General features: G+C 43.5%; 1 protein-coding gene across 1 annotated transcript in view; it reads left to right on the top strand.

Annotated features, from left to right (window-relative positions):
- IQCA1 (IQ motif containing with AAA domain 1) overlaps positions 1-19373 on the top strand; it is a 117400-nt gene that overhangs the window by 83216 nt on the left and 14811 nt on the right. Inside the window, exons 13-17 of the mRNA XM_063161431.1 lie at positions 1314-1375; positions 3820-3902; positions 6273-6380; positions 8782-8978; positions 18478-18564. Of these exons, the coding sequence (XP_063017501.1) occupies positions 1314-1375; positions 3820-3902; positions 6273-6380; positions 8782-8978; positions 18478-18564 (537 nt within the window). The remainder of the gene's footprint in view (positions 1-1313; positions 1376-3819; positions 3903-6272; positions 6381-8781; positions 8979-18477; positions 18565-19373) is intronic.

Here is a 19373-nt window from a genome sequence, read left to right as displayed (position 1 = left end):
AACAGCTCCACTGGAGCAATGCTGAGGTGCTTTAAGGAGCTCAGACACCAGTGGTGGGCACTAACATGGATTAATGATGCCCTCTCCACACTACTAATTATCCCTAACCATATTTATGGCTCCTGAGCTGTAATTAATGGAGGGGCTTGACAAGCCTGAGTCACATCTTCCTTATTTATGTTTGCAAGGAGTTTTTTTTTTTTTTTTAGGGTGTAAAGAAATGAGGCACACGAGTCAAAGTCTTTCTGTGGTGAAATTGTGGTGAAAAGATGAAAAGAGCGGGTTGTGTTTTTCTGACCTCTTCCAGCTTCTTCCCTGAGGCATTAGGGAGGAGAAGGATGTCCAGTGGTTAGGAGGGTAGCCAGAGTCTCAGGAGCTTTTCCCCTCAGTATATATATACTTAATATATATACTTAAGTTTATATATATATATATATATATATAGATAGATAGATAGATAGATAGATAGATAGATATAGATATATACTTAATATATATACATGCTTAATATATATACTTAAGTATATATAGATAGATAGATAGATAGATAGATAGATATAGATAGATAGATAGATATACTTTATATATATACTTAAGTATATATATTAAGTATATATATACTTAATATTTATAAGTAATCTATGTTAAATAAATATATATTTACTTAAATATATATTAAGTAAATATGTATTTACTTAAATATAGATTACTTAATATATATTAAGAAAAAATATATTTACTTAATATATATCTGTTTTTTAAAAAGGTGTAAACAGTCTCTGGAGCAGCTACTTGGACCCCACACCCTTTTCCTTCCTGCTTCCTTCTTGAGCAAGGGCCATGTCTCCCCTCAGCCACAGAAGTGGGTTCCAGAGAAATCATGGAATAAGAGTCACACAACTGGAAAAGGTCTCTGAGAGATCATCAAGTCCAGCCCTTAACCTGCCCTGCCAAGGCCACCACTAAACCATGTCCCCAAGTGCCACATCCACACAGCTTTTAAATTCCTTCAGGGCTGGGGCTTCCGCCTCTGTCCTGAACAGCTGTGCCAATTAAAAAAAAAAAAAAAAAAAAAAAAAAGTTTAATATCCAAGCAAAAGGAAGGAGAGAAGCTTCTTCCCTTGGAGCAAAATGACCCTGGGATGCTTTGCTATGTAGCAGTGGCACTGCTGGTTAAGGACATGGATTTTCCCTTTGGGCTACATTCATACACTGAAACATTGGCTGTTCTGGCCCTCACTTGGCTTCAGTACATCCAAGAATATTTATCTGTTCTAAATTCACTAACTCCTTCTTGCTTGTGTGGTCCTCAGGTAAGCAAGGCAGCTGTGAAGAAAAAGGTATCTGAGCTGGAGAAAGATCTGACTCCTGGCAGGTGAGGAGAACCTCTCTGCATTACATCTCCAGTATCAGCCTTGGTTTTCCTCACCTTCACCACAAACACCGATTAAAATCCCCATTGTGCTGTCACACACCAGCAGGAGCAGTCCGTGCCCCGCAGGCAGGTGAACTGCAGCTGGCAGAGCTCAGCACATGCAGCATTTCAGCAGGAGATGGGCCCTGGGTGCCTCTTCCCCCTCTCTGCAGGTGCAGAAGCACCTGGCTGCTTTGGTGGCTCTCAGATTTTCCATCCCAAGAAGTGAGGCTGCAGACAGTCCCCAAATCCCCTCATGGCTGAGCTGTGGTGTCCATGCCATAAATCAGTCCCGTGGATCAATCAGAGTGCTGCCAGACCTGGCCTCCTCTTGTGGACCCTTGCTCTTTGAAGCACTCTTATTTTATTTGGCGGATCTGAGAGGATTTCTCCTTCTGCCCTGCCATTTTCAGTGAGTGATGTGTTCCCTGAAAATCCAGCCATTTTTCACCTGTACACATCACCACAGGCAGCAGTTGATCCAGGAGCAGGGCTGGAGAACAGCACAGTGCCAAACACAATCAGTGAAATTCACCCCCAAAACCCATTTGTGCAAGAACAGCCAGACCTGGACTCCATCATTTGGGTGCTGGTCCCACACAACCAGCCAATGATCTCTTTACCCGCTTTAAAATATATTTTAAAAATTAAAAAACACCTCCAAGCAGCTATTTAAAATCCATGTCTCACGGACTATGACAGAGCAGGACCTCTCCTACAGAACAGTGCCAAAATCTGATATATTCCCTGCTTTTAAAACTGCTCTTGCACATACCTGCTTCTTTAGATATAAACTTACCATGCAGCCAGCTGAAAACATGAGCTTTTTAGTAGCTGGCTTTTTATCTGGCATTTTGGCTCCCTGCTTTGCTCTTCCCTGCTGAGCATTTCAGAAATAACCCAGAGAGGGGCTGAATAACAGATTCAAAATGTCCCTTTTGGTCCAGTGAAGGGGGCACAGGGGGCTCCAGCCAGCACAGACTGGTCACATCCCCCTCCCCTAGAGGGGACATGCATCATTTACCTGGCACAGTAAAAATAATAAACCAGGAAAAGTAGAAGTCCTGCTCCCACCAGAGCTGCCAGGTTAGTCCCATTCCAACTTCTGCCTGGTTTATGATGCATTCCCAACATAAAACCACTGAGGATGAAAGCAAGAGTCAGAGCAGCAAAATCAACCTTGTTGAAGGTGCATTAAATTTTGGATTTGCTTATTGCTGCTCCTACATTAATTGTGCCACTAAGACTGCATAAACATAAAACTCCTCAGCTGAAATGGAAAAAAAGGCTGCAGACCTCAAATTATACCTGGAGGTTTATTAGCCAGCTGAGAGGCACTATTAAATATATTTATTGTAGCCAGACCAGGACATCCCAATTAAGATAGGTGAGAAAGACAGAATAATTGAGGGGAAAGAATGTGAAAAGTGTGGAAAAACACTGAGAGATCTAAAAAGACTAAAATCAATATTGTTTATGCTGTCAATACACTGAGAATTTCCAACAGGTTTATTCAGTTTTCATCATCCTGGAAGCAGTATTACTCCATAAAACCAAGGGCCAGAAATGTCCTTGAAATTAATACTTAGAATTCCAAAAGAAAGCATAGAGAGAGGATCCACATCAAGAGAAAATCACACACAATTTTAAGTGTTTTAACTCCTTCATTATTGGGATCTACTTCCAGCCACTAATGGAGATAGGGAGAAGCTTCCACTGGGGAACTCTTGCCCATTCGATCAATCCCAAACTGGTTTGGGTTGGAGGAGACCCCAAAGCCCGTCCAGTGCCACCCCTGCCATGGGCAGGGACACCTCCCACTGTCCCAGGCTGCTCCAAGCCCTGTCCATCCTGGCCTTGGACACCACCAGGGATGGGGCAACACTTCCACTGGACATTTCTGCCCCAATCCCCCTCTGACCACCACCCTGCAGGTGGTGGATCTGAGCAAAGCATTCCCAGTGTGCTCCCAGAGAGATGAGGCTGTCTGTTGCCAACACAATAAATTCCAAGAAGAATTAATGAATTAGTACTAATTGGAGAGCTGGGTGAACAGGTATGGTAGTGTTAGGATTGCCATTATTGTGTAATTTAAAAATAATTTCCCAGTAATTGATATTAATGAATGAGTCCATTACACAAGTCATAACTGATCTGGCATCACCTGAAATGGGTAAATGGAGTCAGCAGGAGAGGGGGACCCAGCCTGGGAGGGAGGGAAAGACATTGCTCAGCACGAGACAGAAGCTGTGCTTATTGATTTCACACTGATGGCACTAATCATGCTCCTCTGAGCCACAGAGGGCATTTATAAAGCTGGGCAAACAAACAAGCCCCAGGCTGGCTCAGGTCTGAGAGCACTGAGCCTTTCCTGACCATTTCTGAGTGATGTCTCTTGCCTGCAGGAGCATTGATTCCCTGTACCAGCAGCTTGCAGAAGAAAGATTGCTCATCCAAGTCAAGAATGTGAATCTCTCTGACTACATGGGTAAAGTACCCCTTTCAGAGAAAATGTAGTGTTTGATCAGACCTCCAGCCATTCCACCTTCACTGACCCCTATTTTCAGTCAGGACTGAGTTCAGGTCACTGCACTTTGAATATCTAAGGCCAGGTATGCAAATCAAGGCTGCTCAGGAGCTTTCACTTCTGCTGCTGAATTCAGGCAGGACCTGTTTGCAGAGCTGGTGTTTGACTCCAGGCAGCAACAGCAGCAGCCTTGAAGGGTTGTGGATGTCACAGCCACTCTGAGCTGGAACCACAACACCCTTTAAGGAGCCCTTGCCAGGCAGTGGCAAGACAGTGCCAGTCTAACAGAGCAGGGGTCATAATCCATAATGCAGAATATTTCCCAGAGAGCAGCAAAAATTGTACCTCCAGCTTTTGTTGTCTTTTGTAAAGGCTCAGCCCCTTCCCTGCACCTCCCTGACTGCCCATGAACTTTGAGCAGTGCTTTGAGGCATATCTGGCCCTTCATGTGAGTAAGAAGTGTCTCTGCCTAGTTCTGCATTTCACACTCCTCTTGTCTGGTTTCTGTTAGCTGCAACTGCAGCCAGACCTGGTTATCTATGCTCTATAGAGAAAAAAAAAAAAAAAAAAAAAAAAAAAGGGGTAAAAAACCCCAAACCCCACTTTTGCAGACTTTAGAGGTGTCTAACACCATGCCCACAAACATTTGGTGACACACAGTGAAATCACAGCATCTTAACAGCAAAAAAAACCCCAAGATTCAGCTATGCCAAAGGCCATGGTTTGAATTTGCTGCCATCCAGAAGCAGAAGTGCTACAGGCTGAGAGTACAAGGCCAAGGCAGAAAAGACAAATTCTCTCCTATCACCCCAAATGCCATGTTTATATAAACTCTCAGAAGCACCAGTTCAGCCTGCAGAGCCTCTGCCCACCCCTCTGAAGAGCTGTGAATTCTGTCAATTAAGTGTCCCATCCACTTCATGCTAATTAAAGACCACCAAGTAAAGGAAGATTTCCATTCTTCCTTTGTTCTCCCAACCTATCAAAGTCACTTTTGTCCAACAAACATTCCCCCACCACAAATGCTTTTAAAACAGCACATCTCCAACCATTTTTTGAAATCCAGAAAAAGTCTTTTGATGGTTCCAAGGACACAGAGAAAGAAGCCTTCATCTGCTCAGCCTTCCACGGCTGGAGCCTAAGGAAGGTCACTTCCAGTTCCTGGGGAAAGGACAAAGAGTGGAACTGTGCTACCCAGCCAGTAAAGGCACTGAAATGTCCCCCCTCTATGACAAACTGACATCACTGAACTAATTTTCTTGGTGACCTTATCTAAATTAGTCAGAGAATATCCACTGTGATTTATGTGCAGTTGCAATTAAACCCTTTGATGCCTTCTAATTAAATCTGTGAAGATTAATTCCTATCCCGTTCTTTTGATTTCTCCTTAAATAAAAGATAAAACCTGAAATTAATTTTATTCTTCAGAGGGGAGGGGGCAGTTGCACCAGGCCTTGTCTGCCTTTTTGCCCCCAAATTATACCTCCACTTTTGCTCTTAACCACTGCTAATTTGCCTCTGCTCCAGAGGCCTCTTGCCCTCTGCCTTTTTATCTCCAGTAAAACATAATATATTATTATTTTTCAATAATAATCACCATAATCACATGTAATTTATGCTAAAAATAATCACTGACTGCATCACAACTGCTTTTCCTGCTTGTGGCCCGTCCTCCTGTATCTTTGTTCTCCAACATTGCTTGGATATGGGCTTTGACAGGGCAAGCAATGTGATTATAGCTCTGCAACCAGAGCCAAGGCAAGATTAAATCCTTTCAGCTCGTGTCAGGGATTTTTAGTTTCCTTGGGTTGTTTTGTGGAGGTTTTTTTGAACAAAAGAGGGGAAAAAAGAAGAGGTGAACTGCAAAGCAGAGGGCCCCACCAAATGAGGTGACACAGCGAGGAGCTGAGATGGGACCCAGCCAGGGAAAAGCTTGTTAAAATAGCTTTTCCCCCTTTTTGAAATCCTTCTGAGAGCTCATGGTTCACTGGGATTCTAGCCCTGCAAAATCCCAAATCCAGGAATGCTTTGCCAGCAGCGTGATTTATGGCGCTGCTAATGATTCTTCTCCACAAAGTTCCTTTCAAAGGTTACTGCAAACCGTCTGCTCTCTGCCGAACAACTTCCACAGCCTGCTCAGCTCCAGTTTCCCTCTGCACTTCACCTTTCTCAGGGCCACATTCCACCAGGAGGTTGCCCGGCCTGAGTCCCTGAGCCTGGCTCTGCTGAGTGTGTGCCCCAGCCCTGTGCTGTGGCAGCTCCCCATTCCCTGAGCGATGCTTTCTGCAACGACACTGGCACATTCGCTGAGCTCCTGCTTCCTCCTCACAGGCTACTACGACTGTCTGGGGACGCTGCTTCGTGAGACAGGGGCCCAGCCCATGCCCTCCATCCCAGAAGTCAGGCAGCTCGTGGCACTCTATGGAATATTGCCCTTGGGTAAGAGCACACCAGAGGGCAGAGCACTCTGAGCCTTTGCTCCCTGCCAGGAACTGCGTTTTACTGCCTTTGACAGGGTTGATTAGTGGCAATCTGAAGCATTTTGCAGTCTAATTGTTTTTCAATGAAGCCTTCGGAGTGAGGGCTGGATCCCTTGAAGAGTGCATGCCCTCCCCAGCCCATCTCTGCCTGCGTGGCAACAGTTTGTGAATGGCAGCACATCAAGGGAAACCACTTGGGAAAGATAATAGCTCAAACAAGCTCCGGTGATCAAAATTAATCAAGTTAAGGCAAGGGCTAAGGTTGCAATTTACCTTTTACAAGCCGGCTAATGTTACTGGTGCTGCACAGTGCAATCGTTGGAGGAATTAGCCTGGATACATTTGGTACATCACAGAAAACAGTTGTAAATGCCCTCGCAGTTTTAATGCCAGGCTTAGCCAATATCTAGCAAGGCTTTGCTGGGTCAGGTTGTTTGCTTTTAATGTAAAATCTATCCCATTTTTCACTTGGGAATGGCCTTGTGCCAAACTCCAGTGATTGCAAGAAGTGCCTGTCTCGGGGGCCTTTATCAAAACCTCGTTTGAGCCCCTTTCCACTCCTGATTGGATTTTCCAGCTTCAATACTTCACTTGCCTCCTTTTCCATTCCTGAATGGAATCTCAGTGGATCTCAGGGAGATTTTAACTCCTCCAGGCTGTGTCAGTGTCTGCTCAACCCCCTGAGAGGGCAAAATCACCAACATCTGCCTGCCTCCCACCCTGGAACACACAGCAAGCACAGAATTTCTGTTTTCCCCTCCTCCCAAAGTGCTCAGGTTATTCTCTCCTCAGCCTGGATGGGGCTCTTCCCACCTGGAGCAACACCCTCAGCTGGTTTGGGGTAAGGCTGAAGGTCTGACTGCAGTCAGCTGAGATTGCTAAGCAGTTATCCCTGTCTGCACAATGTGTTTCACTTATCCCCAGACTCCTCCAAAGCTGTGTTTTGACACCATCTGATCTAGGGAAATCAAGCCCTGAGACACCCCTTAATCAGGAGAACCCATAAATTTTCTGCCATTTATACAATTGGTAAAAATTCTAGGGAGAGGAGACCCTGGACTAGTTAAACAAACAAAAGGTACTTGCAAGAGCAGTTTGAAAAATGCCTTTGAGTAACAAAAGCCATTACATGAGCCAAAAAAAAAAAAGGTTCAGGAATGGTTTCACCTATGGGGTGATCTGTTATGGATGACATTTCACTTAATTGGTCTCCAAACTAGTTCATCATGAGATAATTGTGTATCACAGAAGTGAAAGTTTTTCTCAAAATAGCCACCTGATGGCAAGGAAAGCCCCAGCTTAAATGGCATTAAGAAAATTACAAGCAGCTGAAAGGAGAAAGAATAGTAGAAGCTATACTTCATTTTTAACACAGAGGAGTCTGCTGCTCCCCTCCTAATAAATCTTTGTGCAATAGTAATGGATTGCTGTGGAATGACCAAAAATTAATAAAGCCTGGGTGGCTGACAACTTCCTACACCCTGCACCGTGCTGGAATAATGGCATTTGTCTCTGTGCTCAGTTCCCTGCCATCTATTTGGGATGTTAAACCATTAGGACACAGATAACCACCCTGATTGGATTTGTTTTAAATAGCAGCCATCCCCATCAAGCCAGAGGGCTTCTCCAGGCTGAGGCAAAGGCTCCCTCTGCAGCCCATCAGTTTTGGGGCCAGTTTCACTCCCACAATCTGGTGGACACCGGGCTGAGAGACCTCCAGATGCTGTGGATGCTCCCAGAGATTTTCAAACACATTTAAACAGCACCACTGTTGACACAGCACATCTTTAGGCATCGAGGCAAAGGGGGCATGGACAAAACATTTGACATTTCCTGCCACTTGCCCCTCTGGAGGTTCCCCTGTCCCCAGTTCATGTGGTGGCAGCTGCAGGGAAGACAAGTTCCATCCCCACCAACCACCTAAGCCTGTCTGTGCTTGTGTTTTCCCAAGGTGAGGCTTTCCCAGGTGATGGATCATATTTGCCACAGCCAGAGTGAATTTACCTGGAGCAGCCATGGAGACAGAGTGGGAATGCTGAGCAGGCACAGCAACCCTGGCACTCACATTTCCTCTACTCCCAAAATCATTCTTTTAGCTCACAGGGGTTTAAAAGTGAAGTTTTCCCACCAGGAGGTACAAACAAGGGTGAGTGAGTCTTGTTCCAAAAAGAAATGTTAAATCTGCTGGGCTCTCAGCTCAGGTTATACAGAATTGAACTCAAGAGCACTCATGCCATAGGAAGGAAACAATTAATTCATGTTATCAATTATTTATGGTGAATAAAAAAGGAGGAATCATTCCATTACCTTTATGGCAGATTTAAATGAAAGCAATAATAATGCCTTATGACTTTTTACAGGTTCCCAAACTGTCCATGAGAATGCTCCTCTGGTGAAATCCCTGCTGCTGGCAGGACCTGCTGGTGTTGGAAAGAAAATGTTGGTCCATGCCATCTGCACAGAAGCAGGAGCCAACCTCTTCAGCCTCACTCCTTCCAACACTGTGAATTATTCAGGCAAGGAAGGCCTCATCATGTTGCTTCACATGATTCTCAAGGTGGGCAATTCTCCACAAAGGTGGCCCAGTTCTTTTGTGGGACAAACAGGGAATGGTAGTTCCTCCATAACAAGCAACATACACAGCTTGGGCAAAGCTGCTTAGCCCAATTTGGAGTTCCTTCCCTGCCTTCAAGTGTTCAGGAGGAATTTCTTGGTGGAAAGGGCTGCCCAGGGAGTGGTGGGTCCAAGGAACAACTGGACGTGGCACTCAGTGCTCTAGACTAATTGAAAGGTGGTGATAAGTCAAAGGTTGGACTTGATTTTTGAGGTCTTTTCCAACCAAAATGGTTCTGTGATTCTGTGAAACCACTTGTTGACAGCCAGTGTGTGCAGCTCTGCAGAGGATTTAATGCCCCAGGAGAAATCACTGGGAGCAGCCATATTTTTCACATTAAGATTTATGGGAGCTTTGTGTTACCTTGAATATGAAAAGCAGCACAGATAAAGAAAATTCTGTTCTCTGTTTATGTGCACATCAGCCAGGAATGCTTGCCATGCAGCATTTAATCAAATGCTAGGCTGGGGGTGGTCAGAAATTTCCTCTCTGGGGCTGTTGCTGGACAAGAGCTCTCTCCCCTATATTGCTCTCTGTTTACCTATCAGCAAGGTCTTCAAAAGAAGGAATCCTAGTTCAGGATTACAGGAACAGAAATGTATGAGAAGTCTGGAAATGAAAGCAGGCATATGAACTGTGAAGAACACAGCCCAAACCCTCCTCCTAAAAAAAAAAAAAATTAAAAAATACACTATCCTGGCAAGATTTCTTCCAGATTTTAAATGCTCAGTATTTCTGCTCTGCATGAGAGCTGGTAAACATTTCCAGACAATAAAAAAATTAGGAAAAAGCCAAAGGGAATATTTTTCTAGTGCCAGTGGTCTACTAAAATTGGCCTTGCTGGGGATTTATCAGCTGTATTTCATGGAATCCAGTGTTGGAGCAGGTTTTGTGACAGGTGAGCAAAGCCACCCCTGAGGAGGCGGTGCCAAGGGAGGGGTGGCAGTGCTGTGATCACACACCAGTGGTGCCGTGGCACTGGCACTGGGCCTGGCACTCCCTGGCACGATTCAGAGCCATGATCCTGAGCTAGCAGCCCCTCCTCTCTGCACATTTCACCTTTCTGCTCTCCATGTCTGTGCCCTCACCCATGGCAGAGCTCAAGGGCTTTGGGCACAGGGGAAATGAGGGAAGCCTTTGTACTCCTGGACAAGGTTCCAGCTGAAGATAGCAAGGGATTTTTTGGATACTTGCATATAAATACTATGAACAATAAGAGGAGCATGCATAAGAAGTGTATTTGTACACTTTAATAAGAATATACACACACGTCATGTATTCGTGTGTGCTGCAGGTACATTCAAACCCTTGCATTTCCCCACATTAATTAAAAATAACTGGAAACACTTCTCCAGCTCCTTCCTCAAAACCATGGGGAGCAGTCCAAGCTTATTTCTCTCTACTTAAATTCTTGCAAAGGATAGTGACACTTCGGTGAGCCCCCATGAGTTCCTGGGATGGAGTCACTCACAATCCCATGGAATCAGAGCTCTCCAGGGCTGTTGTGTTTCCCCAGTTTGAGGCTTTCCCAGGTGATGGATCATATTTGTCACAGCCCAGGATGAATTTACCTGCAGCAGCCATGGAGACAGAGTGGGAATGTGTTGTTGGTTGTGGGTTATGTACAAATCACAAACAGGATGGGATTGCTAGGAGCGTGTCTTGAGTTGTTTTGTTTTTTAGCATCAGTTTTATTACATGGTTATGACAATGGGAAGATGCCATCAGTTTACATTTCAGGCAGCAGACTAAGAACTTAATATTGCAACTTACTTTAAAAGTTGTTTGACTAATCACATGAAGTAAAAGCATATTGACAGTAGTTTTATGCAATCACTATAAGCACACCTCTTACAGCTTTCCCAAAACCCTCTAATTTTATAAATTCTCACAGGAATGTTGAGCAGGCACAGCAAAGGAAGTACAGCATCCCTGGCACCCTTGCTTACCAAAAGGTGACTTATTCCAACTGCAGCACTGCTGCAAACCCTGCTGCTTGAACAGCACAGGGTTTCTCTTTCCTGGGTGTTCAATCCTTCCCTGTCAGGGTGCCCAGAGCAGCTGTGGCTGCCCCTGGATCCTTGGAAGTGCCCAAGGCCAGGTTGGATGGGGCTTGGAGCAGCCTGGGACAGTGGAAGGTGTCCCTGCCATGGCAGGGGTGGCACTGGATGGGATTTAAGGTCCCTTCCCACCCAAACCAGTCTGGCCTGTCCTAGCAGCATCCAAATCCAATCTGCTCTATTTGCATTCCCAGTTCCTGTGGTGGTCTCAGCTCTCCTCTCACCTGCTGTCCCCATGGCTGAGCATTTCAGCTCAGAGCCTGTAGGTTCTGAGCCAGGCTGGAAACAATCCTGCCCCCACAGAATTTCCACCTTTTTATTCCTGACAATGCCAAATGTGCCTCGTTCCCCCCTCTCTCTGCTCCAGTCCAGCAGCACTAACTCAGCCAAATACCTGCCTGTACCAGCAGGAATATAGCAAACACCTTAAAATAATTAATTATTCCCTGTTATTGGTCATTTATGAGACCACAACTGGACTGCCAAATCCAGCTGTTTGGGGCTAAAATAAAGCTGGAGTGAGAGGGAGTTTAGCTGCTGTTTTCAGGATTTTCATGGAATAACACAGAGAACAGAGTCAGACTTTGCCCAGAGTGCACAGAGATGGGACAAGAAGAAATGGGCACAGGTAGCAATAAGGAAAATTGTTTGTGTATTAAGGAGAAAGTTTTATGAGGATCTAAAGGACAAGGAATCTCCTATATCCTGCAGGAATTTACTGCTACCCAAGCTGAAGGAAACAAGACACGTTCAAAACAAATTCCTTGACAAGAGAAAGCTGAGCACTGGTTACTGCCCTCCCCAAAAAGTTCATTTTTCACCATGGTGCAAAAATCTGGTTATTTGGTTAATGTAAGACTACACTGGACAGTGACACATGTGGCAGACAAACCATGGAAGTTGTTGGTAGCTTGCAGCTGATAATTTATATTTAATATTCTCAGCTCTCAGTCTTGCCTGACCCATCACAGTACCCCCCATCTGAGGGCCCTGTGTACAGAGATCACTGAAAATGCCCCAAATCTCCACAATCAGACACTTCTGGGCAGCTTTTTTTGAAAACAGCAACTGTTGTCACGGCAGCTTTGTACTCCAGCTTCCCAGAAGTGCCTTTATGGAGAGTTAGTCAAGCAAAATGCAGACCTGGCACTGCAAGCTGTGAGTGAAGGACAGGAAACATGACAGCTCTTTGCCTATTAAATTCTCATCCACACAACCAGGATTTAGTAAATAAGGATTTATGGTGCTCTGTGGGATAGGTGAAGTTACCTCACACTTTTGATTACCTGTCCTATGTGCAAACAAAAGAGTTTCTGTAATGAAAGGAAACTCTGGAGAGCATAAAATGACCATGAAGAAACTTTCCCTCCATGACTGAAGTGTTGGCTGCTGGTACTGGTTTGGTGGGAGACGCCCTAAACAAGTGAATAGGATTGGGGAAAAAATGAAACTTTAATTTGTTTCAGATGCAAAAATTCTTTTTCCCCCCCTCCCTTTCTCAGGGAGGGGACTCACAGGAGACACAGCAGCCCTGATCCAGGAGAGGCTCGAGTGTGACTCCAGGCAGGCATTTTAATGTCATCCAGAGGAAATGACTTCTCATAGCAGAGCAGAAACACCAACGTTCAATCTGCCTGTTCAGAGATGGAAGGGAGGTGGATATTGAATAGGGAAACTACTGAAAGAGGCTGCAAACACCAAGCTTGAGCAAATTCCCTTTATGCTGTGAAGCAGAGCCAGGGCAGCTCTGCTTCACAGCATAAAGGGAAGGATCTGTGTCCAGCAGAGAAGCACTTCCCAGAAATCCCCCCCCAAAACAAAACTCACTCTTGAAACGTGAAGCAGAATATTCCACACTGGAATCTTATTTATTTCAATAAAATATATTGATATATTTTATTATAAAATGAATATTGAAATACTATTTATAAAATAATACTGAAATATTATTTATTTCAATGAAATATGTAATGATTTCAATGTAATGAAATATTATTTATTTAATATCTCAATGTTAAGTATTATTTATTTCTAATGTGGAATATAACAATATGTATAATATATATTATATCATATATAATATTTTATATTATAATAAAAATATATTACGCATTATAATATAATATTATAATAATGTAATATTACACAACAATTTAGTGAAATATTATTTACTTAATATTTAAATAGTAAATATTATTTATTTCTAATGTGGAATATTATAATATAATAATATGTATAAGATTATATATGTTATATAATATCTATAATAATAATGATATATTATACATTATAATAAAATACAATACTAATGTAATATTACGTAACAATTTAATGAAATATTACTAATTTAATATTTCAATATTAAATCTTGTTTATTTCTAATGTGTAATAATAAAATAAAATAAAATAAAATAAAATAAAATAAAATAAAATAAAATAAAATAAAATAAAATAAAATAAAATATAATACAATCACATTATATATCTTAATATAATCATATTATATTATCATATAATATATCTTAATATAATTATATATTATCGTATTATATAACTTATATTATATTATATTATATTATATTATATTATATTATATTATATTATATTATATTATATTATATTATATTATATTATATTATATTATATTATATTATATTATATTATATTATATTATATGTATGATGTAATATTATATACAATAATAATTATACATTATACATTATAATATAATACAATAAGAATGTAATATTATGTAACAATTTAATGAAATATTATTAATTTAATATTTCAATATTAAAACATTTATTTCTATGTAATATTTATGTAAAAACTTATAATTTCTATGTAACAATTTAATGAACTATTATTTATTTAATATTTCAATATTAACTGAAATATTCCACCCTGGAATATTCCAATTAAGCCCCATTTCCCAGCCTGAGCTGCCAGCTTGTGCCAATTGGCTCTCCTATGTCCCCATAAAATCCTGGAAAGATGCAAGGAAGGGCAGGGAAGGAGGCATGGAAGCAAAATCAGACTCGGAAAGGAGCAGGGGCAGAGGGGAGAATGCCCAACCCAGTGACACGAAAGCCCAGGTAGTTCAGAGCTTTAGCTGCAGGCAGTGAAATGCCGAGCAGGGGGTTGATCACTGGCAGAGGGAGCCATCCCCTCTGCGGGCACAGAGCACACACAGAGCTCATTGTGCCCCGAGCCACACCTGGGGAAACCTCCTCGGAGCAGCTCTGGCCAGGCTGAAAGGTTGGGGAGAGGTGGCCAGGAGGAAATGCCAGCAGGGGAGCTCTGTGTGTGTGTGTGTCAGCTCGGTGTGAGCTGTGCAGGGCCACAGAGATTAATATTGTCCAGAAATATTTCAGCACCATCGGTGCTGGGGGATTCTTATCAGCCTCTTTGGGTCTGCTCTTTAGCAACTCAGAGCTGACTGTACAAGTGTTACACCCAAGAAAGGGATGTGATGCAGTTTATTTAGATTAAATGATACAACTCCAGCATTTAGAGGCAACAGAATTTTGAAGTCTGCCATTAATTTAATTTTTTCCCACTGATTTGTGTTCATTTGTTCATCAGCACTGCTGTATTGTCAGCCAGACCATTGTTCTGGCAGGTTGAGGAGCTTGTCCTGGTACACTGACAGAATTCTGTGTGTGTTTAGCATTTCCATGCCACAAGACTCTCCCACCACAGCTAAAATTTGGGAACAGTACAATGAGTCTTTCTTCCAGCATCCAAAACAATTCTGCTCTTGGTGCAGCTCAGCCTGCTGGAATTCTTAGATCCTTGAAGTGTTAAGTATCAAACAGTGCTCAAATATGCAATTATTTCTGTGAGAAAGAAGCTTGAACTTGTGTTACCCTAAGGTTAAAAATTAAATTTATCCTGTTCAAGTCATTTTCTGCCTCACAAACCAGAATGCAGTGGCATCATCTCTGTAGCACAGGAATATTTACCTGGTGATGTTCTCGCTGATCAGGTCTGATTACAGCTTTCAGTGCAGCATTTCTGGGGGTATAAACTACAGAGCACTAAGTTTTTCAGCAATAACTTGAGCTTCTAGAAAATCTTGGGCCTTTAAAAAAAAAATTCCATCAAATCCTTCAAGTTTGGAGGAGCCTTGTGCAACATGTCCTGGGCAAGAATCACATTCCTGCATTTTCAAGTGTAACAATTTAACTGTTAAACTCTGTCTCCCAGGTTTGAAAAGCTGAACTCAAGGCTTTCAAAAGTGCTGTTTGATCTATGGTGACTCTTGACAGCAGGATGAGAGGGATTTTTATTTTTTTTTCCCCATAATGATTTTCCCAAAGAGCAAATCTCACTCAGTGTGGTATTAGAAGGGTTAAGGGGCCATCTGCTGGCAGCTCCAACAAATTGTGGAATTGCGGCGAAGCTAATAAAATTTCAATTACAAATTAATTATGTACAGTGCATTTAATTATCCATGGATTCAAACTGTCCGTGGATAATTCAAATGGAGCATTTCACAGGGGGATATACAGGCAGCTACAGATCTGCCAACAATTTAAATTAGATGCCAGTGGATTCTGGGGGTCTCATCTGGATTCCCAAGAAGAAACAGCCAGGCTCAAACACACTGTGTTGAATTGGGTTATATGAGGGTCTCTTAACACCTGACAAATCATGGAATGGTTTGGTTGGAAAGGATTTAAAGCTCATCCAGTGCCACTCTGCCATGGCAGGGATGCCTCCCACTCTCCCAGGGTGCTCCAAGTCCCAGTGTCCAGCCTGGCCTGGGACACTTCCAGGGATCCTGGGGCAGCCACAGCTGCTCTGGGCAACAAACACATGCAGGCCATTTTCTCCATTTATCTCTTTGCCTCAAAACAGAAAACACAGGGAATTCTCTCTTTAGGGGCCAAAACTGAGGTTATTCATTCTATTTCCACTTAGTGGAGAAACAAAGGGGGCAAAGAAGATGAAAGATGTGACCACACTGAGCATTATCCTGTAAGAGTTAAAAGGAAGGTATAATCTGGTTTCAGACCTCAGGGGACTGCATTTCAGGGAGGATGCTCAGCACAGAAACCATCTCCAAGCCAAACAAGGAATACCTGCACCTCCCAGCCTGTGGTGACCCCACCAGAAGGACAAAGAGAGACACCAGCAGTGTCCAACCTTTGCCAACAGCATTTGTAGCCTCTGTAACCTTTCCCCACCCTCGTTTCCCACTGCAGCAGCAGGCACTGAACAGGCTCCCCATGAATGTGATATCTTTTTGAATAAGTTGGTTTTATTTTTTTTCATCTTCACTATTAGCATTAAATGTTTGAGCTCCTGCCATCCACCAAAGGAAGAAGCTCAGGAAGGACATGGACCTGTTGAGTGAGCCCAGAGGAGGCCACCAATCTGATCAGAGGGATGGAGCACCTCTCCTACCAGGAAAGGCTGAGACAATTGGGATTGTCCAGCCTAGAAAAGAGAAGGCTTGGGGGTCACCACAGTGCCCCTGTGAAGGCTGCCCTAGAACAGAGGTCAGATAAAGAATAAAGCAGGGATTCATTAAAAGGATCTCCTCAATGGACACACCTTGGGCAGCACAAGAGCCCAGACAGGGCTGCACCCAAGATGAACCAAAATGGTCACAAAAATGGATGACTGGTCATGGGCTCTCTAACTTTTAAAAGTTCTGCTCCATTTATATCTTGGAGTTAATTGTCTAATTACAGCTTTAGGTTATCAAATCCCATCCTTCTTGTTTTTCTCTCTCCAGCCCACGGTGTTTGTGCTCTTGGGCTGAGATTTGGATCATTTGTCCTTGGTGCCCAGCTGGAGCAGGAATTGTTTTGTCTCCCTGCTCTGTGCACAGAGCTCAGCATCCCCTAATATGAAGCTCAGACCCACACACTAGAGCAGCACAGAATGTGAAAAATATAAAAGCTCAAACCTGAGGCATCACTTCCAGTGCCTTAAAAGGCTACAAGAAAAAGGGAGAGAGGCTATTTACAAGGGCCTGCAGGGACAGGACAAGGGGGAATGGGTTTAAACTGACAGAGAGTGGGTTTAGATGGGATATTGGGAAGGAATTGTTCCGGTGAGGGTGGGCAGGCCCTGGGACAGGGTGCCCAGAGAAGCTGTGGCTGCCCCTGGAAGTGTCCAAGGCCAGGCTGGATGGGGCTTGGAGCAGCCTGGGACAGTGGCACAGGGGTGGAATGGGATGAGCTTTAAGATCTTTTCCAGCCCCAACCATTCTAGGATTCTACAGTCCAACTGGACTTGGAGGTATCACCTGACATATTCTAGAACTGACCAGCTGCCACCATCAAAGTGTCACACACTGAAGGTGGCACTGCTCCCACTTCACCCTACCAGCAGCACAGCAAACAAAGTGACCAGCCCTTGTTCCCCGTGCTCTCTCCCATCCCCAGCCCACCCCTCCTGCACTCCCACACTCACTCTTTGAAGCACAGCCACCAAAATGAGCTGCAGTGCTGCTCACAACTCAATTCCTCCTGCCTGGCTGCCAATCAGCCAGCAGCCTGTGATGTACACAGCCCCTGGGTTTTGTCAGCTGCCTTCCTGGAAGCAGCAGCTTCAACTAGGGGGAATTAAAGGAAAAAAAATAAAAAAAGCAAAAGGCAGGATAGAAAGAAGCTGTGCCTGTCTCTCTCTCTCTCGTTACCGCTGACTCCTCGAGCCGTCACTTTTTGTTGCTGAGCAAACTCTGAGAGCCACTGGAAAGTGATTAAAATTTGGCAGCAGAGTGTCTAAACCTCTGGAATGGCTCAGCCTCTGGCGTTTCTATAGCAATGGGGAAGAGTGCAGGATGTGGAAAAAAGCCTGTAGCATTGCTGCCATCCTGCTGTGAACCAGGGGTATCGAGCCTCCCACTCTGGAGCAGGAAAAACCAGTTTTGGGCAATGCCCCCCCCCCCCTCCTTCAAATTTAATTCTTGGGCTCACTGGAAATTAAATGTTTCAACCAGAAGACTGACAAACTGTTTTGCTTAATGAAGAGTGCCCTCCCTCTCATGCAGCAGCCGTGCCTTGCCTGTTTCACCATCCAGAAAAGCAGGGTGGGATCCTAAAGCTGCCCTTGGACCATGATTTTCCACTGAACACCAAATCCAGGCTTCCTCTTGCAGGAGCACAACTGAATGTGTGCTGAGAAATTAAAGATAAGCGTAGCAGACAAAATGATCCAGTCTGGGGTGGGCTCTTAGTGCTCCATTCCTAACTAGAAAGAGTTGGATTTGCCAAGCACTGCTGTCTGTGATTGCTCAACATTCCCAGGGATAAAAAATGAGCCAGGCTAATTGAGCTGCTGCAATCTGGATACAAAAGCCCAGTGACAGGCTCCCAGGTATGAAATTGCAGCTGCTTTAATCAACTCTTTGCCTTTTCTCCTAGGTGGGCAAGGAATTGCAGCCTTCAGTGGTGTGGATTGGAGACACAGAGAGAATATATTCCAAAGGGGCAGCGAAGGGAGAAGATGAGGTGAATTCTTCTTTATTTCAGTGCAGATAATTTCTCCTGTTGCACTACAGCCCACACAAAGCACATACCACTATGGCCAGACCTGCCAAAGCTTGCTTGATAATAGCTTGTCTCACTAACCTTTTTTTTTTTTTTTTTTTTAGCTTTTAAGAGAGTCTTGTGACTTCTTAAGAGCCCCCAAGAGGTCACATTTCTCTCTTCCACCTATCCTTGCTTTATTTAAAAATAGTCCAGTCACTGCTCATCAGTGCCCTGGAAAGTAAAAGGGAATAATGGAGAATTTCAAAATATGAGGCAAAAAGCTAAAAGTTGAGATGAGCTTAAATTGTTCAGCTCTATTAATTTGAGAAATTGGATGGAGCCAAAGTGAACAATAAAGTAACAAGGATAGATTTCCACTGCAAAAACAATGAGCCTGTGTTAAATAGTTACAATTACAGATTATTTTCTTTGGGTTCTCAGGAGTCCTAATGCCACTGCTTCCATTCCTTCCTCTCCTGTGGGGCTTCCCCATTGGAAAGAAAATTAAAATTCTGCCCCATATTCACAGCAACCACACCACCCCAGTTCCTGTTGTCTGCAAAATATTTTGCTATTAGAGCTTTATGTGAAAAATTAAACCTTTTTTTCTTAGGGTGTCTGTGAGGTGGTCACAAGAATGTATTTTGGAAAGGCAGCACAAGGCAACCCAACCTTGGCTGGGGCTGTTCCTTCTGCCAGGGCTGGGTGAGGTGGTGGCTGTGCAGGGATCCTTAGGGGTGATGCCTCAGGTTTGAGATTTTATATTTTTCAGGTTCTGTGCTCCTTTA

This window comes from Melospiza melodia, chromosome 8, assembly GCF_035770615.1.
Source record: "Melospiza melodia melodia isolate bMelMel2 chromosome 8, bMelMel2.pri, whole genome shotgun sequence".
NCBI lineage: Eukaryota > Metazoa > Chordata > Aves > Passeriformes > Passerellidae > Melospiza > Melospiza melodia.
The sequence above is the reverse complement of the archived record's forward strand: the minus strand, read 5'-3'. Positions and strand labels throughout refer to the sequence as shown.